At 39.2% G+C, this 26,919-nt stretch overlaps 1 protein-coding gene across 5 annotated transcripts in view; it reads left to right on the plus strand.

The window, feature by feature from the left end:
• The first annotated feature begins 1,494 nt into the window (after nucleotides 1-1,494).
• Nucleotides 1,495-26,919, plus strand: part of LOC128684570 (uncharacterized) — a 48,244-nt gene continuing 22,819 nt past the window's right edge. The window contains exons 1-7 of one of the 5 annotated variants that reach the window (XM_053770844.2): nucleotides 1,495-1,722; nucleotides 3,068-3,165; nucleotides 7,265-8,572; nucleotides 12,914-13,101; nucleotides 22,322-22,876; nucleotides 25,644-25,873; nucleotides 26,038-26,180. In XM_053770844.2, the coding sequence (XP_053626819.1) occupies nucleotides 3,124-3,165; nucleotides 7,265-8,572; nucleotides 12,914-13,101; nucleotides 22,322-22,876; nucleotides 25,644-25,873; nucleotides 26,038-26,180 (2,466 nt within the window). In that variant the 5' untranslated portion in view covers nucleotides 1,495-1,722; nucleotides 3,068-3,123. The other 4 variants (XM_053770842.2, XM_070095909.1, XM_053770843.2 and 1 more) reach the window with 4 other exon arrangements.

Raw genomic sequence — 26,919 nt, forward strand, 5'->3', positions numbered from 1 at the left:
TTCCGCACTGTTTCTGTCCTGAGAATCAGCTTGATCGGTCGTTTTCTCCCCTTCAAGTACCCCCCCTATTCTCTGAAAATTTACAATCTCGTCCATGTCTTCTCCACCTATTTCCGTGGTGATTGTCTCAATCTCCTTTCTTTCTACCTGCCGTCTTTCAGTGTGTGTCCTTTCCTCTCTCTCCTGAAGTCCATGGGTAAACACTGATTTTGCCCTTTCCTCTCCCTCTGTGACTGGTTCCTGTCTGTACGTGGTCATTTTCTCCCTTGATTTTTCCAGTGGCTCTTGGTAGCATGGTTGTGCCTCTGCATTCAACCTATCACCCTCTCTACCTGCACCCAGCTGCTCTTCCCTTTCACTCCTTGGCCCTTCTTGGCAGGCTGTTATGACCTTAGCATAATTCATATCTCCTTTCTTCCTGTTCGGCCTCTCAGCTTCATATGCTGTGTCTTCTCTGGTCACTGCCCCTGTAACTTGCCTCAGCCTGTTTATCTCATCTTCTAGGACCCTTATCCTGGCTACTGCAGTTTCGACATGTGCCTCCCAATTCTTCTTCTTCTCCAACCTCTTTTCCAATTTCACAGAAAGCTCTTTCTCCATTTTTTCAGAAAGCTCTCCTAATTTTCTCTCCCACTCTTGTTCCATCCTTTTCCACTGCTCCTCCATCCACTCATCCCTACCAGAACCATTCTCATCTGATCCCTGGTTCCTGTGTGTGTGTGTGTGTGACTCAACAATCAATATTTGCACCAATAACTCATTACAGTTGTTACAGTTGTGACCGAGTGTGGAAGTGTGAATTGCTTATTACTCTATAATTTGTTCATGATTGTAGCCATGTATAAACGTAAGTAACCATTCTTACAGGATTCAATACCTTTGTAACTTGTGAGTTCATTACCTTTGTACCTAGTTCAGCTATCAAAACTTTGGGGGCCCAGTCCCTGGACCCATTACGTACCTCTGTAATCTGTAAATACCTTTGTAACTTGTCATGATTGTGACCAGACCTACCTGGAGTTCATTACCTTTGTAAATTGTGAGTTCATTACCTTTGTAAATTGTGAGTTCATTACCTTTGTAATTGTGAGTTCGTTACCTCTGTAACTTGCTCAGCTATCAAAACTTTGGAGACCAGTCCCTGGGCCAATTATGTACCTCTGTAATCTTTTGACTACCGCCCACAGGATGGGTATGGGGTGCATAATAAACATATTAAACTAACTATGATATTGCATAATTTATCATCTTCAGGCCCACTGTAAAAATTAATTACGGCTTTCTATATAGTAGTATGTCATTAATGTCAGCTAGACCTTTATATCTTGTACATGAACTTACAGAAATAAAGATATGATTACAGTATTAATATTATTCCTTCCACTTTGTTCGAGATTTCTTCCCAGAATACCGAAAGACAGAATCCGATACGGCATAAGCTGTCAGTGGCCTTAAAGAAAACATGAATAATAAGAAAGAACCTATAACAGAAGAGTGTGTGGTCGTCCCGTTCTGAGGTGGCTTGGCAAGGGGGTCCACCTGATCTAATTGGGAGCTTCTAGTTTCTGTTTTTATTTACAAGAGGACTCGTGTTCCCTTTTCTTTCATGGCTCAGCTGTGGTCAATATTTCTTCTCCGTGCACCGGGAAGCATGGCTCCATACAACCTAAGCTGTCCATGGTCCTTACAAACCCAACACGAAGACCAAACAAGTTGAAATCTGTAAGTAAACTGCAAACATCTTCTAGAAGAGGAGAAGTTAACGTACTGTCACGTACTGTACAGTGGTGATATTAGTGTTGATAGAATTACCGACAATATGTTAAGTAAAAGGACACAAGTGTAACTAATGTGACATTTTATTGTGGCAACGTTTCGCGGCTTTATAAAGCTCCTGGAGAGCGAAACGTTGCCACACTAAAATGTCACATTAGTTGCACTACTGTCCTTTTACTTGACAAAGTGATAATAGTTTGATGTGATTCCTTCTATCAAGTGTTGCTCCGCAGCCATCAAAAGTATCATCCTCTGAGGTGCACTCATAAGTTCCTCAGTTATCCGGGTGGCAAGTTCGACGACTTAAAATATAACAATTAATTATCCAACAACATAATTCAAGTTTAGGCTAGGTTTGTGCATGCTGATAGTTTTATCAAATTTATATGTGGGAGAACTCTTCGCCAGTAGGAAAATTTAGGTGACTTGTTTGGTGGCTTGTGGCTCAAGTCCCCTCAAGGAAGGTTCCTTGACGCTGTTGAGGGGCTCTTGATCTAGGGAATTGGATCTGTGCTCCAGTTCCCTGAATTAAACCTGAACACCTTCCACATCCCCCACCCCCCTACAGGCGCTGCATAATCTTACGGGTTTAGCGCTCCCCCTTGATTATAATAATTGTGGCTCAAGTTATAATAAAGTATCACATGGACCCCAATGGAAATAAGTCACTTTGTCTGACTTTTTTGAGGGGGTTATCCTAGGTAATTTACACATATGTTACTCTGTATGATAATTACAGTCACCTAAAGTTGTGAAACTACTTATTTTTACCTATATCTAAATAAACTTGTATCTTCAGCTCATCTAAACAACCAGCACAACTGGAAACTTTATGACTGTTTCCTCACACCTCTTGCTCTTGTTCACTTAGCAGTAAATAGGTACCTGGGTATAACCATACATTTGTCCTCATTGATATACATTTGCAGCTTTTCTAACCACAATATCAACCTACTCAAATCTCCTTGAATCCCCCTGGTGTCCTCAGAAATTATTTATTGGTCTAGTTTTGTGTAATCAATAAATTTATTGTACTTGTGTAGCTCTTTATTCCCTTATCTGTTCCACGAACACAGACTCGTTTTTGACTAAGAGTTTATCAACAAGCCATAGGCTAAGCCAATAAATAGCATACCATATATGTATGCCAAAATATTCAGATTGTAAATTTTTAAACATTACGTGTATTTTGCAGTTTCTGTCGTGCAGTATTTTACTGCTGTATAACATCAAAATAAGCATGTTTGTAACTTTGTTTAAATACTTATTTATACATCCTGTAATATTACAGAATACAGATAATAATCAAGTAACTGAAGTAGTAATGACCAGACCCCAGCTGTGACCATGAGTCTGAGGAGGAAGAGAAAACAAGATGCAGCCTATGATGTAAGCAGTTACATGATTTTGTGTATGGCATTTTTTAAGAACATTTCATTATTATTGATTAAATCATCTAAAGAAGCCTATGGTGGTTGGTGGTTTCAAGAAGGGAAGGGGGGCTTGATGCTGATGAATGGGGGCTCTTGATCTGGAATGGCACTACCCACTGTCTCCTCAAAGCAAACCTGATTGTCTCCCATTCTCCAGATGCTGTATTACTCTTAGGGGCCGAGTGCTTTCTCACAAATATATTATTGTGATCAACAGTGACTGCGTGCCCACCGCATTCAATGTATATAGTATTTTGGCGCTAAAATATTATAAGAAATATTAAAATATCACTGTATTAGATAATTTTGCTTTCATTTAGCAAGATATATAATGTATAATATCAACACAGTGGGAAGTACAGTGCCTGCACTCTGAAGGAGGGGTGTTGTTAAGTTGCAGTTTTATAATTGTAGTGTAGGCACATCTCTGGCAAGACAATGATGGAGTGAATGATGATGGAAGTGCTTTTTTTTTCAGGTCACCCTCCCTTGGTGTGAAACGGCTGATGTGTTAAAAAAATCAGCACAGTCATTTATTTCCATGTACAACTTAATTTAATCTAGAAAGAATGCTGAATTACAATATGGCTCATAAATACTATATTGTATGAATGCTGAAGTTTACCATTAGTTCACATTAATAGATGGTGTTTTTTACATCAACTGAAAAGCCATCCAACAACGATAATTATATAATTAACAGAAAAGCATTGGTGTTAGAGCTACAGGTAGATAAATGGAAAAATAGATTAAGTATGTGTACTGGTATAACCTGTCAGGAACAGGTATTTTGAGGCTTGTCAAGTCTAGGGTAAGGTTATGTTTGTGTGGTCAGAAATCCAGTTACTTAACCAGACTGACATGGGCACCTAAGGCTCAGGGGTAGAGCATTCAGTTCACAACTGAGAGGACTCTTGTCTAAATCCTGGGCAGGACATGACATACTGGCAAGTATGCTCCTGTTCACCTAATAGTGAATAGACACCTAGGAGCTTGTCAGGTGTTACGGTATGCAGCCTAGGGTAGACCTCAGTGGAAATAAACCATGCTGCACTACTTGTACTTGGTTGTCCTGGGCTATAACCTAGGTTTATATAACTTCAACAATGTTTTCTATCAGTCATCCCCTCAAGGGAGGTTCCTTGATGATAAATTAGACACATGTGCAACTCTTGGGTATCTTTACTGAGGAAACGTTTTGCCACACAGTGGCTTCTTCAGTTCATACAAAGGAGAATCGTGAAGAGCAGGAGGAGAATGAGGTAATCAGTCCCTCAACCTTGAGTCGATGTGGTCAGTCCATCAATCTTGAATAGAATACAGCTTATGAGCGGAGAAGTGGCTTATGTACCGTAGGCAGGAGAGGTGCAGTAGTTGTAGGTGGTGTCACATTTGTGCATGCGGAAGTAGGTCGTGCCCAAGGGTTAGGCAAGCAAAGAATTCCCAAGTATTAAGATCCCAAGAAGTTGCAGTGTCTGACAGGAATGTAGATGAATGGTTCAGAGAACCGACATGTTGATAAATTAGACACATGTGCAACTCTTGGGTATCTTTATTGAGGAAAAGTTTCGCCACATAGTGGCTTCTTCAGTCCATACAAAGGAGAATCGTAAAGAGCAGGAGGAGAATGAGGTAATCAGTCCCTCAACCTTGAGTCGATGTGGTAAGTCCATCAATCTTGAATAGAATACAGCATATGAGCGGAGAAGTGGCTTATGTACCGTAGGCAGGAGAGGTGCAGCAGTCGTGGGTGGGAATTCTTTGCTTGCCTAACCCTTGGGCACGACTTCCTTCCACATGGACAAATGTGACACCACCTACGACTGCTGCACCTCTCCTGCCTATGGTATATAAGCCACTTCTCTGCTCATATGCTGTATTCTGTACCATACAGAGGTTACTTTTTTTGTCAGTGCATTCTGCTGGGTAGCAGCCATTAGCATGATATTACGGCCTTCCGCCACACTTCACAGTGACTTCTGATTCCTCACGTGGCTGCCACATGGTTGCACTATTGTCTCTCATCCATCCCATCTTTTGTGAAGTGTTCCTTTTGGTTTTGGAGCTATACATCTTTGATTATGGGTAAAAGGAAGTCTTAACACCTGAAACTATAGCTCAAATCATAGGGCTTCGCAAAGCTGGGCACCAGACGAAAGAAATAGTGGAGAATGTTAGTGTATGTGAGCTTTCAGTGAGGAACTGGGAGTAGCATTTCAAGGCTGGTGGAGGTGTTGAGTTATCGTCTGCCAAACCTCGGCCTGGCCCCTCCAAGAAGACATCTGCTCATACTTTAACTGTGTTAAAGAAGCAGTTAGAGAGTAACTGCTTCTTTAATACAGTTAAGGTACAATCAGATGTCTTCTTGGAGGGGCCAGGCCGAGGTTTGGCAGACGATAACTTGACACCTGGAATTTACCTGGAGAGAGTTCCGGGGGTCAATGCCCCAGGGCCCGGTCTGTGACCAGGCCTCATGGTGGATTAGGGCCTGATCAAACAGGCTGTTACTGCTGGCTGCACACAATCCAAGCCTTGAAATGCTGCACCTAGGTCCTCACTGAATGCCCACACACACTAACATTCTCCACTATTTCTTACATCTGGTGCCCAGTTCTGTGAAGCATACGATTTGAGCTATAGTTTCAGGTGTTAAAGACTTCCTTTTATAAATAATCAAAGATGTTTAGCCCAAAACCAAAGAGAACACTTCACAAAAGATGGGACGGATGAGAGACAAAAGTGGAACACTTCCTCTCACCATGGCATCCACGTGAGCAATGAGAAGTCACTGTGAAGTGTGGTGGAAGGCCATGATGTCATGCTAATGCCTGCTACCCAGCAAAATGCACTGACAAAAAAAAAAAAAACCTGTATGGTAGGTCTTTGATTTTCTTCACAGCATTATGCTGGGGCGCTCACCTGGCTGTGACAAGCACTGTACAGATAATGTAATTTACATGTAATAACATTTTTCTTTCGTTCAACAGACCAACCGTATTCCACCAAGGCGGGGTGGCCCAAAAGGAAAAATGCAAGTTTTCCCTTTTACATTTAGTATTATACATATACAGGAGAAGGGGTTACTAGCCCCTTGCTCCCGGCATTTTAGTCGCCTCTTACAACACATGGCTTACGGAGGAAGAATTCTGTTCCACTTCCCCATGGAGACAAATACAAATACTGTACTTTATTTCTTTTATGCAGTATACAGATAATGTCGTTTACATATACATATACATGTAAAACACCTCAATTACTGGGAGCGCTTAAAGTTCCTGAATCTGTATTCCCTGGAACGCAGGGGAGAGATACATGATTATATACACCTGGAAAATCCTAGAGGGACTAGTACCGAACTTGCACACGAAAATCACTCACAACGAAAGCAAAAGACTTGGCAAACGATGCAACATCCCCCCAATGAAAAGCAGGGTGTCATTAGCATGTTAAGAGACCATACAATAAGTGTCAGGGGCCCGAGACTGTTCAACTGCCTCCCAGCATACATAAGGGGGATTACCAATAGACCCCTGGCAGTCTTCAAGCTGGCACTGGACAAGCACCTAAAGTTGGTACCTGACCAGCCGGACTGTGGCTCGTACGTTGGATTGCATGCAGCCAGCAGTAACAGCCTGGTTGATCAGGCTCTGATGCACCAGGAGGCCTGGTCACAGACTGGGCCACGGGGGCGTTGACCCCCGGAACTCTCTTCAGGTAAACTCCAGGTAATAAAATATTGTTAGGCACAAAAGAAAGCTTCAAGCATACAGTGTTTTTTTTTTTTTAAATTAGAAGGAGTTTATGAAGCAGTGCATAGAGAGGGATATTTCTTATGTGTAACAATTAAATCATTTCAGTTATTTTTGATAAATTTGCAGAATAATACTATTGTTGCTTAGGCACTTTATATATGTCATAATATTGTCATGGATAATGTTTTGTGTCAAAGATTGTACAATATTTGATAGTAGGAGCTAATTTATTACATGCAGATTCTATTAATGTCTTAGGTGACTGAATACTTTGTTACTAACATAATTTATTTCCAATTTCAGGGATGGACTGAAAGAGAGGCTTTTCTTGAGGAATTTTTATCACTTTCCCCTGGAGTATCATTGAGTCAGCAATCTGCAATTGAATGGTCAAGCAGTGATGAGGAAAATGAAAACAAATCCAGCAAAACTGTTGTTGTTCCTGGAATACGAGTTATTAATTTCTCAAAAAAATTACAATCATCAGCTTTTCATAATAAAATGGAGTGGAGGAAGACAGAACGAAGTAAAGCTGAGCCTATGAAGGAGACTTCTGATGGTGTAGTGTCATGTCAAGTAAAGTCATCAGAGCCAAGTGAAGGATTGACACTTGATTCCCAAAGACTAGAATTATGTACATCTGAAACCAATGGGTTGCCTACCCCAGCACAGCAGAATATGAATTCAGATAACATATACCCACGTGTTTCTTCCAGCTATCATTGTAGCAATAAGGACAATGGTGAAACCAGTTTTCACGCTGTTTCATTCAAAACTCCTAAGAAAGAAAGAGAAACAAATAATATCCCTCATGATGGAGACTATGCATCACCAATCATAGGATCTCAGCGCAGTAGACGAACAGTGAAAGAACATATGCTAAGAGATGGTTTGGGTGATATTGGTGCCACAGAGCCAAGTTCCCCTATTCTGGGATCACAAACCATAATGAGGAAGCAAAGAAATGTATTTAAATTGATGCATGAAAGAAACTCTAGCTTTGGTTTTGCTTTTGAAAAGCTGAAAGGTGATACTGGAATTTCAGAATCATGTAGAAACATTGCTGGAAGTGAAGCTCAAACACCTGCTACAGAAATAATGAATGAGAATGAAGATCCTTTAAAGTCAAAAATTAGAAGACGAAATCTAAGTTATGCATTCTCTCAGTTAGAATATCAAGGATCTAAAAGTAATGAAGAAAATAATGAAGACAAGAGAGATTTAAGCAACATGAAAAATCAAATATCTTGTGGTTATACACAGCCTCTGAAAAAGAATACCAATTCCTTCATTAAGAAAAACACAGATACCAACATGGATGTTACATCACAAAGCTCAAAAGCAAACAAGAATGAAGAAAGCACTTTCTGGAATCTAACAAAGAATTCACAGAGTCTAAAAGTTTCAGAGACTACCTCTAGATTCTCAGCTTTTAAAGATTTTCTTCTCAAACATGAGAGAGAAACATGTGGAGATGATTTGTTAATTGAGGAGTCCACTTCACAGAATGATGATGTAAGTGGTGAAGTAGCTGACAGCCAGTCAGATGTTGACATTGACAGTATTCCTTCACCATCTAAGGAAGCTTCCGACAGTCTTGGAAAATCTTTGGTAAGAATATATTGTCTAAATAAACTAACTTGGTAATGCCTAAAAGCCCTGTAGTGAAAAATTACTTTGGTAAGGTATTCATCTTAAATTTCGTGTCGGTTTGCTGTTTTTTATTGAGTGTATTGTTAATAGTGCTTTTTAAGTTTTTCTTGCAAGAAAAATTTAAAAAGCACTATTAACAATACAGTGGACCCCCGCATAACGATGGCATCGCATAGCGATTTTTCCGCATAACGATTACTTTTATCGCAAAATTTTTGCCCCGCATACCGATTAAAAACCCGCATACCGATTTTCGTCCGAGACGCGTCCAATGTGCCCTCACATGTGCCGGCCGTCCCATTGTTTACCAGCCAGCCTCCGCGGTAACATCCAAGCATACACTCGGAATATTTCGTATTATTACAGTGTTTTCGGTGGTGTTTCTGGAAAATAAGTGACCATGGGCCCCAAGAAAGCTTCTAGTGCCAACCCTGTGGTAAAAAGGGTGAGAATTAGTATGGAAATTAAGAAAGATTTTGAAGGGTTTGGGGCTAACCCTGAGAAGCCTATGCCAGTTGTGGAATCCATTGTGCCTACTTCAAAGATTAAGGAAATGTGTGCAGAGTGGTTTGAACTGCAAACCTTTATAGATGAAAATCACCCTGACACAGCTGTTGCAAGCCGTGCTTGTGACTATTTCAATGACAATGTTATGGCCCATTTTAGGAAAGTCTTGAAGAAACGGGAGGTACAGAGCTCTATGGACAGATTTGTTGTGCGACAGAGGTCCAGTGACTCTGAAGCTGGTCCTAGTGGCATTAAAAGAAGAAGGGAAGTAACCCCAGAAAAGGACTTGCTACCTCAAGTCCTAATGGAAGGGGATTCCCCTTCTAAACAGTAAGAAGATAATGCTCTCCCCTCCTCCCATCCCATCAATCATCACCAGATCTTCAATAAAAGTAAGTGTCATGTAATTGTGCATGCCTTTTTCAGTTTGTGTGTATTAAAATTAACATTTCATGTGGTAAAAAAAATTTTTTTTCATACTTTTGGGCGTCTTGCACGGATTAATTTTATTTCCATTATTTCTTATGGGGAAAATTAATTCGCATAACGATTATTTCGCATAACGATGAGCCCTCTTGCACGGATTAAAATCGTTAACCGGGGGTCCACTGTACATAAATTCTGTAAGCTGGCTCAAATAACCCTTTCTTTCTGAACATTGCTTCCTACTACAGCTGAACAAGCATGTGAAATTCTTATATTGTTGAAATGTGTCAAGTATACATTAAAAATCTGATACTTGAGACTCTTGAAAAATCTGAGAAATGTTATCTTCTTCAAGAGTCTCTTGTGGTGAAGGGGCTCTTGATCTGAGGAATTGGACTGATTTTCCTTTTCCTCAGACATTGTTCTAACATAACTTCCATAGGTAGTGCTGCAGTGGTTGTGTCATTTCCCTCAATAGAGCTGGTGAGGGTTCTTGATCCAAGGAACTGGATTTATCCTTCCCTTCACAATGTAAAGCGTTTGTATTATGGTATAATACAAATATGTATGAGCCAAAACCAGATGCATTCGTCTGTTTGTTATTACATACTCCGCATCTCTATCCTCTCTCATTTACTCACTCTTGTTGATTCGTTGTATCTCGTTTACTCACCTCTCACCCTACATTAAGACTATGAATATTTGAAGGTAAGTAATGGGTGTACTATATGTATATTTTACTTTTTTATTGTTTTTTAATGCCTAGTTCTATTGCTAGTTTAATATATGTTAGTGTAAACTTATCTAGTATTTATATGCATTTATAAGTGGAAAAAAAGGGTATTCCACTTTACGGCGGTAGCCTGGAACCTAACCTACCATATAAGTGGGGCCCTACTGTATATATTGTAACCATAATGAAGCCTCTATATTATGTGAGAAACGGCTCACTGAAGATAGGACACCAAATGTAGAGCTCTGCTCATGTAACTACAAATAGTTCATCACATTACATATATAATATGCATAATTAGAATGTATAATCTTATTTTTTTTTATTTATTATCACATTGGCCATCTCCCACCAAGGCAGGGTGGCCCAAAAAAAGAAAAACTATCATCATTCATTCCATCACTGTTTTGCCAGAGATGCACTTACACTACAGTTATAAAACTGCAGCATTAACACCCCTCCTTCAGAGTGCAAGCAGTGCATTTCCCACCTTTAGGACTCAAGTCTGGCCTGCCAGTTTCCCTGAATCCCTTCATAAATGTTACCTTGCTCACACTTCAACATCACGTCAAGTCCTAAAAACCATTTGTCTCCACTCCTATCTAATATGCTCACACATGCTTGTTGTAAGTCCAAGCCCCTAGCACACAAAATCTCCTTTATCCCCTCCCTCCAACCTTACCTAGGCTGATCTTTACCCCGCTTTCCTTCCACTACAGATTTATGTGCTCTCCAAGTCATTCTATTTCGTTCCACCCCCTTTAAATAAATGTCCGAACCACCTCAACACCCCTCCTCAGCCCTCTGGATAATACTTTTAGTAACCCCTCACCTCTTATTTTCCAAACTATGGATTCTCTGCATTAATATTTACATCACACACTGCCCTCAGACATGACATCTCCACTGCCTCCAACCTTCTCCTTGTTGCAACATTCACCACCCATATAAGAGCATTGATATAACTATGCTCTCATACATTCACCTCTTTGCTTCCATGGATAATATTCTTTGTCTTCACAGACTCCTCAGTGCACCACTCATCTTTCTCCACTCATCAGTTCTATGATTCACCTAATCTTTCATAGATCCATCTGCTGACACATCCACTCCCAAATATCTGAATACACTCATCACCTCCTCCATACTCCCTCCCCCAATCTGGTATCCAGTCTTTTGTTACTTAATTTTTTTTTTATCTTCATCACCTTACCTTTCCTATATTCACTTTTAATTTCCTTTTTTTATGCACCTTACCAAACTCGTCCACCAACCTCTGCAACTTCTCTTCAGAAATCTCCCAAAGGCACAATATCATCAGCAAAGAGCAACTGTGACAACTCTCTCTTTGTGTTATATTCTTTATTTTTTAACCCCACACCTCTTGCCAGCACCTGAGTATTCACTTCTCTTACAACCCATCCATAAATATATTGAACAACCACGGTGACATCAGACATTCCTGTCTAAAGCCTACTTTTACTGAGAAATGATCTTCCTCTCCTCCATACTCTAACCTGAGTTTCACTGTCCTCGTAAAAACTCTCCACTGCTTTCAGTAACCTACCTCCTATTCCATACATTGAGAACATCTGCCACATTGCCCCGCTATCCACCCTATCATACGCTTTTTCCATATCCATAAATACCATAAAAACTTATTTAGCCTTATCTAAATACTGTTCACCTATATGTTTCACTGTAAACACTTGGTCTACACATCCCCTACCCTTCCTAAAACCTCCTTGTTCATCTGCTATCCTGCTCTCCATCGTACTCTTAATTCTTTCAATAATAACGCTCTCTTTTGTCCCCTTTGCCTTTATACAAAGGAACTATGCATGCTGCTCTGCATTAGATTTAGTCTGCCCGAAATGCCTCGGCATGATAGTGGCTTTCTTTGCACTTGCAAATCAATATTGTAATTACACATTGTAAACTATGCATGGAAATAGACTCCTTATACCATGTCAGTCACACATTGTAAACTTTGCAAAGAAATAAAAGTTGGAATTTGAATTTGATTCCCTAGGAACCTTACCCTCTTCCACACATTTATTAAATAAAAGAAATAACCATTCCAAAACTGTATTTCCCCCTGCTTTAAACATTTCTGTCTTTATCCCATCAATCCCTGCTGTTTTACCCCCTTTCATTCTATCCATTGTCTCATGCATTTTCCCCGTATTCACAACTGGCTCTTCATCACTTCTACAAGATGTTATTCCTTCCTGCTCAATACACAAAATCACAGCTTCCCTATCCTCATCAGCATTGAACAATTCCTCAAAATATCTTCTCAATACATGTACCTCTAACTCTCCATCTAACAACTCTCCTCTCCTATTTTTAACTATCAAATCTATTTGTTCTCCAAGGAGAAGTGGAACAGAATTCTTCCTCTGTAAGGCATGCATATCATAAGAGGCAACTAAAATGCTGGGAGCAAGAGGTTAGTAACTCCTTCTCCTGTATACATTACTAAATTTAAAAAGAGAAACTTTCGTTTTTCTTTTTGAGTCACCCTGCCTTGGTGGGATATGGCCGGTTTGATGAAAAAAAATTCCATTTGCTCCCTAGGCTTTCTCAACTTATTAATCTCACTCCAAAACTTTTTCTTATTTTATACACAGGAAAGTTACGAAGCGAGTATCTCATCTGGGTCAGTCCCATCATCTGCTCCAGTAACCAACAAACAGGAGGGAAAATTGATGACTGGGTCACACTGGATCAAAATGCTTCAACAACAGACACCTGAGAAACCATCAAGTAAAGAAAAGACTGAAGGTGGAGTGGAATCAGCAAAGAAGAAATCAAAAAAGTATGTTTAATTGGCTTTCAGTCTCTCAAGTAGAACAGTATATGCTGTAGTTGTGAGTGGCCGTTAAATTCTTTGACTAGAGAATGTTAGAATAAAAGAAGCAAATGAGTTAGGTAAAGAAAAATTGGATATCGCACTGGAGGGAGGGAGTATGGAAGAAGTGAATGTGTTCAGATATTTGGGAGTAGATATGTCAGCAGATGGGTTTATGAAGGACAAGGTTAACCATAGAATTGATGAAGAAAACAAGGTGAATGGTGCATTGAGGTATCTGTGGGGACAAAAAATGTTATCCATTGAGGCAAAGAAGGTAATGTACGAGAGTATAGTGTACCAACACTTATGTGGGTGTGAAATGTGGGTTATGAATTTTGCAGTGAGAAGGAGGCTGGAGGCACTGGAGGTGTTGTGTCTAAGGGCAATGTATGGTGTAAATATTATGCAGAGAATTCATAGTGTGGAAATTAAGTGTGGAGTGACTAAAAGTATTGTTCAGAGTGCTGAAGAGGGGTTATTGAGGTGGTTTGGTCATTTAGAGAGAATGGGGCAAAATAGGTTGACTTGGAGGGTGTATAAATCTGTGGAGGAGGGGTAGGGGTCATCCTAAGAAAGGATGGAGGGAGGGGGCAAAAGAAGTTTTGGGTGCAAGGGGCATGGACATGCAGCAGGCATGTGTGAGCATGTTAGATAAGAGTGAAAGGAGTTGAATGGTTTTTGGGACCTGACAAGTTGTTGGAGTGTGAGCAGGGTAATTTTTGTGAAGGGATTCAGAGAAACTGGTTAGCTGGACTTGAGTCCTGAAGGTAGGAAGTACTATGCTTTCACTTTAAAGGAGGAGTTTGGGATTCTAGCTATTTGGAGTGACATCTAAACCTCTGTAAAGACAGTACAGTGGACCCCCGGTTAACGATTTTAATCCGTGCAAGAGGGGTAATTGTTATGCGAAATAATCGTTATGTGAATGAATTTTCCCCATAAGAAATAATGGAAATAAAATTAATCCGTGCAAGACACCCAAAAGTATGAAAAAAATTTTTTTTTACCACATGAAATGTTAATTTTAATACACACAAACTGAAAAAGGCATGCACACTTACATGACACTTACTTTTATTGAAGATCTGGTGATGATTGATGGGATGGGAGGAGGGGAGAGTGTCGAACTTATTGTTTAGAAGGGGAATCCCCTTCCATTAGGACTTGAGGTAGCAAGTCCTTTTCCGGGGTTACTTCCCTTCTTCTTTTAATGCCACTAGGACCAGCTTGAGAGTCACTGGACCTCTGTCGCACAACAAATCTGTCCATAGAGCTCTGTACCTCCCGTTCCTTTACGATTTGTCTAAAATGGGCCACAACATTGTCATTGAAATAGTCACCAGCACGGCTTGCAACAGCTGTGTCAGGGTGATTTTCATCCATAAAGGTTTGCAGTTCAACCCACTGTGCACACATTTCCTTAATTTTTGAAGTAGGCACAATGGATTCCACAACTGGCATAGGCTTCTCAGGGTTAGCCCCAAACCCTTCAAAATCTTTCTTAATTTCCATACTAATTCTCACCCTTTTTACCACAGGGTTGGCACTAGAAGCTTTCTTGGGGCCCATGGTCACTTATTTTCCAGAAACAGCACCGAAAACACTGTAATAATACGAAATATTCCGAGTGTATGCTTGGATGTTACCGCGGAGGCTGGCTGGTAAACAATGGCACGGGCGGCACATGTGAGGCTGGCTGAGGGCGCACATTGGACGCGTCTCGGACGAAAATCGGTGAGCGGGTTTTTAATCGGTATGCGCGGCAAAAATTTTGCGATTAAAGTAAGCGGTATGCGGAATAATCGCTATGTGATGCCATCGTTATGCGGGGGTCCACTGTATATATGTGTCAATGATGATGAAAAGTGTTTCTTTCTTTTTTGGGTCACCCTGCATTGGTGAGAGATGGCCGACGTGTTAAAAAAAAAAATATGTTGTTGGCTAGTTTTGCTAGCTACTTTCTCTTAATTCAAATGTAGTTTGCCATTATGTAAAATTGGGGAAATTTATTTTTGTTGCTTCCCCCAAAAGGATTTGGTGCCATATACCTATGACATTTTTTCCTCACCATGATAAAGTATTGCTTTATGAAAAACGTAATAAGTAAATCTAAAATATCTTGCCCATTTCTTTAAGAGTATAGAGGAAAGATTGCCAATGATAACATAGGAATAGATCTAGAATGGTTATTTACTCTTCCAACAAGAAAGTTGTTCATCATTATGGCCACAGTAAAAATAATATTAGAGTTCCTTGCAAAACATCTACAGCAGTCAAGTTTCATCAGTATCAGTAGTAAGATCACTACACTAGGAGTGCATACAATACCCTGGACAGTGTATGTGGGAGAAATTTCTAGATTCATGGTGTGAGGCCCAACATGAACAATGCTTGTGTTATATGCAGAGACTGTATACAATACCCAGTGAATTTGAAGAATGCAAAACTTTTCACCAAGGAAGAAAAGAATAATTGGAAGCACACAGAAGTGGCAAGCATTCAACAGAACTGGGAAAGCCTCAGCATTTTATCACCTTTGCTAAACTAGTCACAAATTGTGAAGAGTATAAATTCTCTTATTCTTCTTCTTTCAACACACTGGCTGTATTCCACCGAGGCGGGGCGGCCCAAAAGGTAAAATGATAGTTTCTCATTTTCTTTCTTTCAACACACCGGCCGTATCCCACCGAGGCGGGGTGGCCCAAAAGGAAAAATGAAAGTTTCTCCTTTTACATTTAGTAATATATACAGGAGAAGGGGTTACTAGCCCTTTGCTCCTGGCATTTTAGTTGCTTCTTACGACATGCACAGCTTACAGAGGAAGAATTCTGTTCCACTGCCTCATGGAGATAAGTGTAAATAAACAAGAACAAGAGCTAGTAAGAAAAATAGAAGAAAACCCAAAAGAGTGTGTATATATACGTTTGTACATGCATGTGTAGTGTGACCTAAATGTAAGTAGAAGTAGCAAGACATAACTGAAATCTTGCATGTTTATGAGACAAAAAAGACACCAGCAATCCTACCATCTTGTAAAACAATTACAGGCTTTCATTTTACACTCGCTTGGCAGGACGGTAGTATATATTTTTTTTTATTAACACACTGGCTGATTCCCACCAAGGCAGGGTGGCCCGAAAAGGAAAAACTTTCACCATCATTCACTCCATCACTGTCTTGCCAGAAGGGTGTTTTACACTACAGTTTTTAAACTGCAACATTAACACCCCTCCTTCAGAGTGTAGGCACTGTACTTCCCATCTCCAGGACTCAAGTCCGGCCTGCCGGTTTCCCTGAACCCCTTCATAAATGTTACTTTGCTCACACTCCAACAGCACGTCAAGTATTAAAAGCCATTTGTCTCTATTCACTCCTATCAAACACGCTCACACATGCCCGCTGGAAGTCCAAGCCCCTCGTACACAAAACCTCCTTTACCCCCTCCCTCCAACCTTTCCTAGGCTGACCCCTACCCCGCCTTCCTTCCGCTACAGACTGATACACTCTTGAAGTCATTCTGTTTCGCTCCATTCTCTCTACATGTCCGAACCACCTCAACAACAACGGTAGTATTCTTTCTTATTCTCTCATATATTCCTTGGTCTTTGTGAATTGGCCTCACCCTGACATTTCCACCTTTCCATTCATTAACATCTGGCTCTGTATATCTCTAATGAAACCTTGACAGAGAAAAATTCATTTCTATGTCTATTCCTTACATTAACCCTGAATCAGGGTCCAAAGGCCAAATTTCAAAGTGTGCACCAGTGTCCAAGAATTTTCAAAAAATGATTTTGTTATTTTTTCTTATGAAATGGTAGAGAATCTTTTTTTGAAGGTAATAAAACAGAAAGTACGAAATTTTATGGAAAATTGACGAAATTATGCTATCGCGAATTTTGATGTGATGGCGATATTTACGCATCGGCGAGCTTGCTGACTTTGACTCCCATTTTAGGCCAATTATTTTACTCCAGTCGACCAAATTCTTAGCTATTTCACTAGTATTACTTCTATTCTATCGATTGAGCACAAAAAATTACCAAGTCAGCTGTTTCAACTACAAAATAAAGTGATCGGAAATTGGTAATTTGGCCAATTTAATGCAAAGTTCAAAATATTCTAATTTCAAAATAGGGTCCAGAATAAATAATGCAGGCATTTCTGGCACTAAACTAACATTTCCCCTGTTCATTAGTTACATTTTCAGGCTTTACAAATGAATTCCATTTTGATTTTTTGTTCACATAATGAATTTTTATTCAAACCAAAAAAATAGAAGATTTACTGTTATGCAATACTGTAATAATTGTATAAATAATATCATCACATTTGTGAAAGTATATTAGACCCACCAGCTGGCGTGTATTAGATGTGTGGGATAATTTGTTTACTCTTGAACATTGGCAAAAATTTAACATTTCTGCTATTTTGAGCTCAGTTTCAAGCCATTTCCATTACTAAAACCAATCAAAATCATCTCTATTTCTGTAATATATCTTCCATTCTATCAAATGAGACCAAGAAATCGCAAATACAACTATAAAAAAAACATACGAAAAAACACTGCAAAGTCGCTGTTTTAATAAAAAATTACAGTCTCAGTTTTTTCTCTCATTATGCACTGTTTGCTGCTGGATTTGTTTTAGGTGGTGCACACATACCACATAGTTGTATTCTCTCATATCTTGGCCCAAATTTACCGCTCACAGATTATCAGAGTGAGCTGAGCTCATGGTGTAGATCTATGGTTTGGACCCTCAACGTATAGCCGTAGATCTACGGCACGGACCCTCAAAGAGTTAATGCCAGCACATTGTGCTCCTTTAACCAACATCAAGAAGGCATGTTGATGCTAATTAATGGCTCGATTCATGGGGATGGACCTACTCTCCTCTTCTTCCTGGAAACCTCATGAAGAGGGAGCTTGACTGCTGGAGTCTTCACCTTCCACACTGCCACTACCAGTCTTCCAACACCTCTGTCTATCTCATAATTATTATGTCCTCTTAATCAAAACTTTCAAAATAACAGATTTTTCACTGAAGCAGACTCTCCTTCCCTCCCTATTAATCTGTTTTATTGGATGTTAAATGTATATTGCATATTTGTTATAAGAAATTTAACTATGCATACCAATTCACTTGGAACTGCCCTAAACCCAAAAAGTTAGCCATTTTCATTCTCATCAAAGCCAGAGTTTTTGATTTATAGTAAGATTTGTTTAATATTTTTTATACTCCAAATTTATATCACGTATATATTTTTCCATTCTCCAAATTTTAATATTAATTATTATTTAATGTTAATTATTATATAATATTAATTATTATTTATATTATATTATTATATTTATATTATTATTATTATATTATTATTATTATTATTATTATTATTATTATTATTATTATATTATATTTATTTATATTATTTATATTATTTATAGGTTTATAGGTAGTAGGTTGGTAGACAGCAACCACCCAGGGAGGTACTACCGTCCTGCCAAGTGAGTGTAAAACAAAAGCCTGTAATTGTTTTACATGATGGTAGGATTGCTGGTGTCTTTTGTCTGTCTCATAAATATGCAAGATTACAGGTATGTCTTGCTACTTCTACTTACACTTAGGTCACACTACACATACATGTACACGTTTATTTATACACACTCATCTGAGCTTTCTTTGATTTTATCTTAATAATTCTTGGTCTTATTACTTTTCCTTTTATATCCATGGGGAAGTGGAATAAGAATCTTTCCTCCATAAGCCATGCATGTTGTAAAAGTCAACTAAAGTGCCGGGAACAATGGGCTAGTAACCCCCCTTTTCCAGTAAAGATTACTAAAAAGAATAAGAAGAAGAAAATTGTCAAAATGGGAAGTCTGAATATGCGTGGTTGTTGTGCAAATGATAAGAAAGAGATGATTGTGGATGTTATGAATGAGAAGAAGCTGGATGTCCTGGCTTTAAGTGAAACAAAGCTGAAGGGGGTGGGAGAGTTTCAGTGGAGAGAAATAAATGGGATTAGGTCGGGGGTTTCAAATAGAGTTAGAGCTAAAGAAGGAGTAGCAATAATGTTGAAGGATAAGCTATGGTAGGAAAAGAGGGACTTAAAATGTATTAATTCAAGGATTATGTGGAGTAAAATAAAGATTGGATGTGAAAAGTGGGTTATAGTAAGCGTGTATGCACCTGGAGAAGAGAGAAGTGTAGAGGAGAGAGAGAGATTCTGGGAAATGTTGAGTGAATGCATGGGGAGTTTTGAATCAAGTGTGAGAGTAATGGTGGTTGGGGATTTCAATGCTAAAGTGGGTAAAAATGTTATGGAGGGAGTAGTAGGTAAATTTGGGGTGCCAGGGGTAAATGTAAATGGGGAGCCTTTAATTGAGCTATGTGTAGAAAGAGATTTAGTAATAAGTAATATATATTTTATGAAAAAGAGGATAAATAAATATACAAGGTATGATGTAGCACGTAATGAAAGTAGTTTGTTAGATTATGTATTGGTGGATAAAAGGTTGATGGGTAGGCTCCAGGATGTACATGTTTATAGAGGGGCAACTGATATATCGGATCATAATTTAGTTGTAGCTACAGTTAGAGTAAGAGGTAGATGGGAAAAGAGGAAGGTGGCAACAACAAGTAAGAGGGAGGTGAAAGTGTATAAACTAAGGGAGGAGGAAGTTCGGGTGAGATATAAGCGACTATTGGCAGAAAGGTGGACTAGTGCAAAGATGAGTAGTGGGGGGGTTGAAGAGGGTTGGAATAGTTTTAAAAATGCAGTGTTAGAATGTGGGGCAGAAGTTTGTGGTTATAGGAGGGTGGGGGCAGGAGCAAAGAGGAGTGATTGGTGGAATGATGAAGTAAAGGGTGTGATAAAAGAGAAAAAGTTAGCTTATGAGAGGTTTTTACAAAGTAGAAGTGTTATAAGAAGAGCAGAGTATATGGAGAGTAAAAGAAAGGTGAAGAGAGTGGTGAGAGAGTGCAAAACAAGAGCAGATGATAGAGTGGGAGAGGCACTGACAAGAAATTTTAATGAAAATAAGAGAAAATTTTTGAGTGAGTTAAACAAGTTAAGAAAGTCTAGGGAAAGTATGGATTTGTCAGTTAAAAACAGAGTAGGGGAGTTAGTAGATGGGGAGAGGGAGGTATTAGGTAGATGGCGAGAATATTTTGAGGAACTTTTAAATGTTGAGGAAGAAAGGGAGGTGGTAATTTCATGCACTGGCCAGGGAGGTATACCATCTTTTAGGAGTGAAGAAGAGCAGAATGTAAGTGTGGGGGAGGTACGTGAGGCATTACATAGAATGAAAGGGGGTAAAGCAGCTGGAACTGATGGGATCATGACAGAAATGTTAAAAGCAGGGGGGATATAGTGTTGGAGTGGTTGGTACTTTTATTTAATAAATGTATGAAAGAGGGGAAGGTACCTAGGGATTGGCGGAGAGCATGTATAGTCCCTTTATATAAAGGGAAAGGGGACAAAAGAGATTGTAAAAATTATAGAGGAATAAGTTTACTGAGTATACCAGGAAAAGTGTACGGTAGGGTTATAATTGAAAGAATTAGAGGTAAGACAGAATGTAGGATTGCGGATGAGCAAGGAGGTTTCAGAGTGGGTAGGGGATGTGTAGATCAAGTGTTTACATTGAAGTATATATGTGAACAGTATTTAGATAAAGGTAGGGAAGTTTTTATTGCATTTATGGATTTAGAAAAGGCATATCATAGAGTGGATAGAGGAGCAATGTGGCAGATGTTGAAAGTATATGGAATAGGTGGTAAGTTACTAAATGCTGTAAAGAGTTTTTATGAGGATAGTGAGGCTCAGGTTGGGGTGTGTAGAAGAGAGGGAGACTACTTCCCGGTAAAATAGGTCTTAGACAGGGATGTGTAATGTCACCATGATTGTTTAATATATTTATAGATGGGGTTGTAAAAGAAGTAAATGCTAGGGTGTTCGGGAGAGGGGTGGGATTAAATTATGGGGAATCAAATTCAAAATGGGAATTGACACAGTTACTTTTTGCTGATGATACTGTGCTTATGGGAGATTCTAAAGAAAAATTGCAAAGGTTAGTGGATGAGTTTGGGAATGTGTGTAAAGGTAGAAAGTTGAAAGTGAACATAGAAAAGAGTAAGGTGATAAGGGTATCAAATGATTTAGATAAAGAAAAAATTGGATATCAAATTGGGGAGGAGGAGTATGGAAGAAGTGAATTTTTCAGATACTTGGGAGTTGACGTGTTGGCAGATGGATTTATGAAGGATGAGGTTAATCATAGAATTGATGAGGGAAAAAGGGTGAGTGGTGCGTTGAGGTATATGTGGAGTCAAAAAACGTTATCTATGGAGGCAAAGAAGGGAATGTATGAAAGTATAGTAGTACCAACACTCTTATATGGATGTGAAGCTTGGGTGGTAAATGCAGCAGCGAGGAGACGGTTGGAGGCAGTGGAGATGTCCTGTCTAAGGGCAATGTGTGGTGTAAATATTATGCAGAAAATTTGGAGTGTGGAAATTAGGAAAAGGTGTGGAGTTAATAAAAGTATTAGTCAGAGGGCAGAAGAGGGGTTGTTGAGGTGGTTTGGTCATTTAGAGAGAATGGATCAAAGTAGAATGACATGGAAAGCATATAAATCTATAGGGAAAGGAAGGTGGGGTAGGGGTCATCCTCGAAAGGGTTGGAGAGAGGGGGTAAAGGAGGTTTTGTGGGCGAGGGGCTTGGACTTCCAGCAAGCGTGCATGAGCGTGTTAGATAGGAGTGAATGGAGACGAATGGTACTTGGAACCTGACGATCTGTTGGAGTGTGAGCAGGGTAATATTTAGTGAAGGGATTCAGGGAAACCGGTTATTTTCATATAGTCGAACTTGAGTCCTGGAAATGGGAAGTACAATGCCTGCACTTTAAAGGAGGGGTTTGGGATATTGGCAGTTTGGAGGGATATGTTGTATCTTTATACGTATATGCTTCTAAACTGTTGTATTCTGAGCACCTCTGCAAAAACAGTGATAATGTGTGAGTGTGGTGAAAGTGTTGAATGATGATGAAAGTATTTTCTTTTTGGGGATTTTCTTTCTTTTTTGGGTCACCCTGCCTCGGTGGGAGATGGCCGACTTGTTGAAAAAAAAAAAAATTAATTATTATTTTGACTTATGTAAATCTTGCATTTTATTTTCTCAGAGATGGCCATGGTGGGAGACTGCGGCGGTTATTGCTGTCGTGGCAGTCCAGTTCTCGCATGTGGGCCCACCAGGTGTCTGTTGCAGGTGTGCAGTGCCAAAAGACTCAATTCTTGCAGACTGGAGATGCAAAATCTATTGTACATTCATCTCATGTTAGAGTTTCTGTAAAAAAGGAAATATCAGTGGATAGTTCAAGTAAAACCTTATCACCAGCAGTTAAGAATTTGAAGAATGCTCTCATAGAAAGTCCAGTATCATCTGGTAGCTCAGAGTTGTCAAGTGGAAAACACTGGCAGTTACCAAAAAAATATTTAGAGCTAAGGATTGTGAAAGTTGGTGGAAGGTTGCCAAGCAATGCTGCTGTTTGTCAATTAATTTGCAGTGACTCTAGCACAATGCAGACAGATATAAAACTGGAAAAAGATATAGGAAGTAACTTGGAGAAACAAGAAGGTAGATACAAAAGAAAATACGTTGTATTTTTTGCTCTACAAGAGCAAAACGTTGGCATCACACTGCATGTAAATGATGTGGCCAGAATTTATTCTCCATGGTAAGTATTACTTATACAGTGGTACCTTGACTTACGAGTGCCCCAACTTATGAGTTTTCCGAGTTACGAGCCGTCACTTGGTCGATTTTTTGCTTTGAGTTGCAAGCCAAAATCCGAGTTATGAGCGAGCTTCAGATACGCCGCCACTAATTGGCGAAGTATCTGAAGTCAAATCCAACTCTGTACCCAGATACTCCTCCCATCCCACATGCTCTTCCAAGATGTAACTGGAAGGATCATACTTCCACACTAATCCCAGATTGTAGTGAGGCACCTCATCCCTTGTTTGGCTCACGTATAAATCTGGGGAAGAGGTAACCTCCATTTCAACACTCAGAGTTTTTTCAGAAACATTAATTAAGGTGGGTGGAGTACTGATAGTGGTGGGTGGAGTAGTCATGGTAGTGGATGGAGTAGTCATGGTGGTGGGTGGAGTAGTCATGGTGGTGGGTGGAGTAGTCATGGTGGTGGATGGAGTAGTGATAATGGTGGGTGGAATAGTGAGGGTGGTGGGTGGAGTAGTGAGGGTGGTGGGTGTAGTAGAGATGGTGGTGGATGGAGTAGTGAAGGTGGGAGGAGTATACAATAATTCTTATTTATAAATACATTTTCTTATTTAAAAACTCATAACAAAAAAATGGGGTGGTTTTTGGGGGCTGGAACACATTAATGGCATTTTAATTAATTTCAATGAGGAAAATTGATTTGATATACGAGCAAATTGAGTTATGAGCTCAGTCACAGAACTAATTAAACTCGTAAGTCAAGGTACCACTGTACTTTGTTTAGAATATCTCACCATAAACACACATACAAATCTTCCTCAAATATCTAACAATTGCCAATCTTAGTCCTAATAGAAGGAAAAATTATTAAAATATTCCTCTGTAAAGTGAAATGGCATTTAAGGACAAGTTATACAAGTTCTTACTGCAGACAACAGTGACTAAGGTTAAGGTTTTTCTTGCATGTTCTTAACCCTTTGAGGGTCGGCAGGCCCTCTCCGAGACGCGTTCTCAGGGTTGGCCAAATTTAAAAAAAAAAAAAATTCTCTTATGAAAAGATAGAGAATCATCTGATCATAATGACACCAAAAGTTTGAAATTTGATGGGAAACTTACGGAATTATACTCTCGCGAAGTTAGCGGTCTCGGCATTGTTTACGCATTGGCGATTTTGCCCCCTTTGAGCCCCATTTTCGGCCAATTCCACTGTACTAGTCGACAAAAAACATGAATATTTCGCTAGAATTCCATTTTTTCTATCGAATGAGTGCAAGAAACCACCCATTTATCAATTTCAACTATCCAGTACAGTGGTTAAAATTTAGCAATTTTGCCAATTTCACACAAATTTCAAAACATGCCAATTTCTGAATAGGGTCCAGAATAAACAAGAAAGACATTCCTGGCACTAAAATGACATTTCCTCTGTTCATTAGTCACGTCTCAAGGCCCCTCTTACATTCTTTTGCTTTCCACTTTGAATTTTTATTCTCACAAAAAATAGAAGCTTTACTGTTATGCAGACTACTGCATTAGTGTAAAAAATGGTATAAATGATACTGGCACACTTGTGAAAGAATATTAGACTCACCAGTTGACGTGTATTGGACGCTTGGCATGATTTGTTTACTTTTGAACTTTGGTAAAAATCGAACATTTCTGCTACTTTGAGCTCAATTTCAAGGTACTTTTCATTGTAAAACCAGTCAAAATCATCCCAATTTCTGTAACATGTCTTCCATTCTATAAAATGAGACCAAGAAAACTAGAATACAACAATAAATACCATACGAAAATACAGTGCAAAGTCGCTGTTTTATTCCAAAAAAATGGCCGAAGTTTTTTTTTCCTCATTATGCACTGTGTGCTGCAGGATTTTTTTTATACTGTGCACACTGACCACATAGACCCATTCTTTCATATGTAGGCCTACCAGCTTTCTCCCACTGGATTTGAGGGCGCTATAATTTAGGCGTACTAGTACGTCAAAAACCCTGGATCGTAAGCCGTACTAGTACGGCCGAAACCCTCAAAGGGTTAAATAGTGCCTTTTCAACTCAGATGGATGCAAAGGGCAGGGTATGAGTTGGGATGCATAAAAAAGAAGAGCTAAAATGTAGGAATATAAAACCTGAAGAAAATACCGTTCTTCCATTCTTCAACAGCATTGATTCCTGAAGTGAGTAAGACTAGCTGATATACTGAACCTGAGATGAACAGTATAAAGAATGAAACAGCACTGGAGATTAATACTTAAATGAAGATATAATTTATTTTGTAATTAACACTTCTTTATATTATATGGGTATTTACCATTCGGTTTTCCACTAAGGTATGTGAATTTTACTGAATGACCCTTCGGGTATAGTACTTCTGTGAATATATTATATGCATTTCTGTATATAAAGCTTTACATACTAATCCTCAAAATCTGATAATCATTGATAAGCTTCATGTTGGTGCAACTGTCAAGAGTAATATTGTAGACCTTTTTACTTGAAGCTTGGAAGAATCAATTCTCTTTGTTGCATTAAGCATAGAATAGTTTTTTTGCTGTCTTAGTTTTTGCATACCCATTCAGTATCATTTAATTGGGATTGGTATACAGTATTATTAAAGTTGCCTCTGTGTGCTTCATTTTTGTTCATGATATGTTTTTTAACAGAACTGATAGCTTATTCAGTTTTGACATGAACCGCTGCAACTCTCTTAGCGATGTATTAATACATAATTATTATTATTACTACATAATTATATTTCAGGCATCAGCTAGATCTTCCAAGCCACAACATGCCTGTACTTTTTACCTCATACTTCATCATGCAGCAAAACCAACATATTAAAAGTGAGGAGCATAATATGAATGAGGTCAGTATTTTGGAAAATAATGTAAGTAGCGAAGGCAGTAACAAGACTTTGACAGCATTTCCCAGTAAATCAGGAATGAAGAAGAAGATAATCCTGACTACTTGGACCTGTTTATGTTCAAGAGGTTAGTCGCTTTTAATAGTGTTCTTAGGGTCTGATCTCATAGTGATTGTATTTTGTTTTAAAGTAATTTCACTTTGAAAATGTAGTGTCATTAATTATATATGTTGGCCTAAGTTTATTAGATTTTGATTAATTAATTTTTATTTTTCATTTAATATTTCACAGATGGAACCGTGTTGCCATCAATGTGTGATGCTCAGCAGCACATGGCTCAGCTTCAGTATGTTCCCAAAGTCAACAGTAATCTTTCTCCTCTTCACCCTGGATTCACTATTGTAAATGATACTCCAGAAGAGAGAGACTTACAGGTAGTTTATTTTTTGACAGTAAAAAGTTTCATCTAATTCTGTATGTTGGTATATACAGTAGACCCTCAGCTAACGAACGCATCTCGTAACGTTAAATTCACCCAACGAAGCGTTTGAGCGTAAAAATTTTGGCCTGGGTAACGATAAAAAGCTCACCTAACGTGATTCGTCCCGAACCTGTCCGTCCAGCCTGAGCGCCTCAGCTGCCCTGCCGTCATTGTTTACAAGCCAGGGTGGCCGGTTTCATGCATACATTCGATACATTTTGTATTATTCCATTGTTTATAGTGCTTGTAACTGCTAAATAAGCTACCATGGGCCCAAAGAAAGCTTCTAGTGCCAACCCTGTGGTAAAAAGGGTGAGAAATACTATTGAAATACTATTGTACCATGGTCAGCTGCTGCTGCACTTCCGTCAACTGTTGCTGCACCACTGTCAGCTGTACTACTCGAAGATGTGGAGAGACTGTTGTTCGTGTGGCTTAATGAGAAACAATTAACCCCAGAGGGTTAGCCACCCAGGATAACCCAAGAAAGTCAGTGAGTCATCGAGGACTGTCTAACTTATTTCCATTGGGGTCTTTAATCTTGTCTCCCAGGATGCGACCCACACCAGTCGACTAACACCCAGGTGAACAGGAAATAATGCCTGGAACTAGTGCTCATATTGGTGAATTTAAGGCCAGCAAAGGTTGGTTTGAGAGATTTAAGAATCATAGTGGCTTACACAGTGTGATAA

This window comes from Cherax quadricarinatus, chromosome 4, assembly GCF_038502225.1.
Source record: "Cherax quadricarinatus isolate ZL_2023a chromosome 4, ASM3850222v1, whole genome shotgun sequence".
Classification (NCBI taxonomy): Eukaryota; Metazoa; Arthropoda; class Malacostraca; order Decapoda; family Parastacidae; genus Cherax; species Cherax quadricarinatus.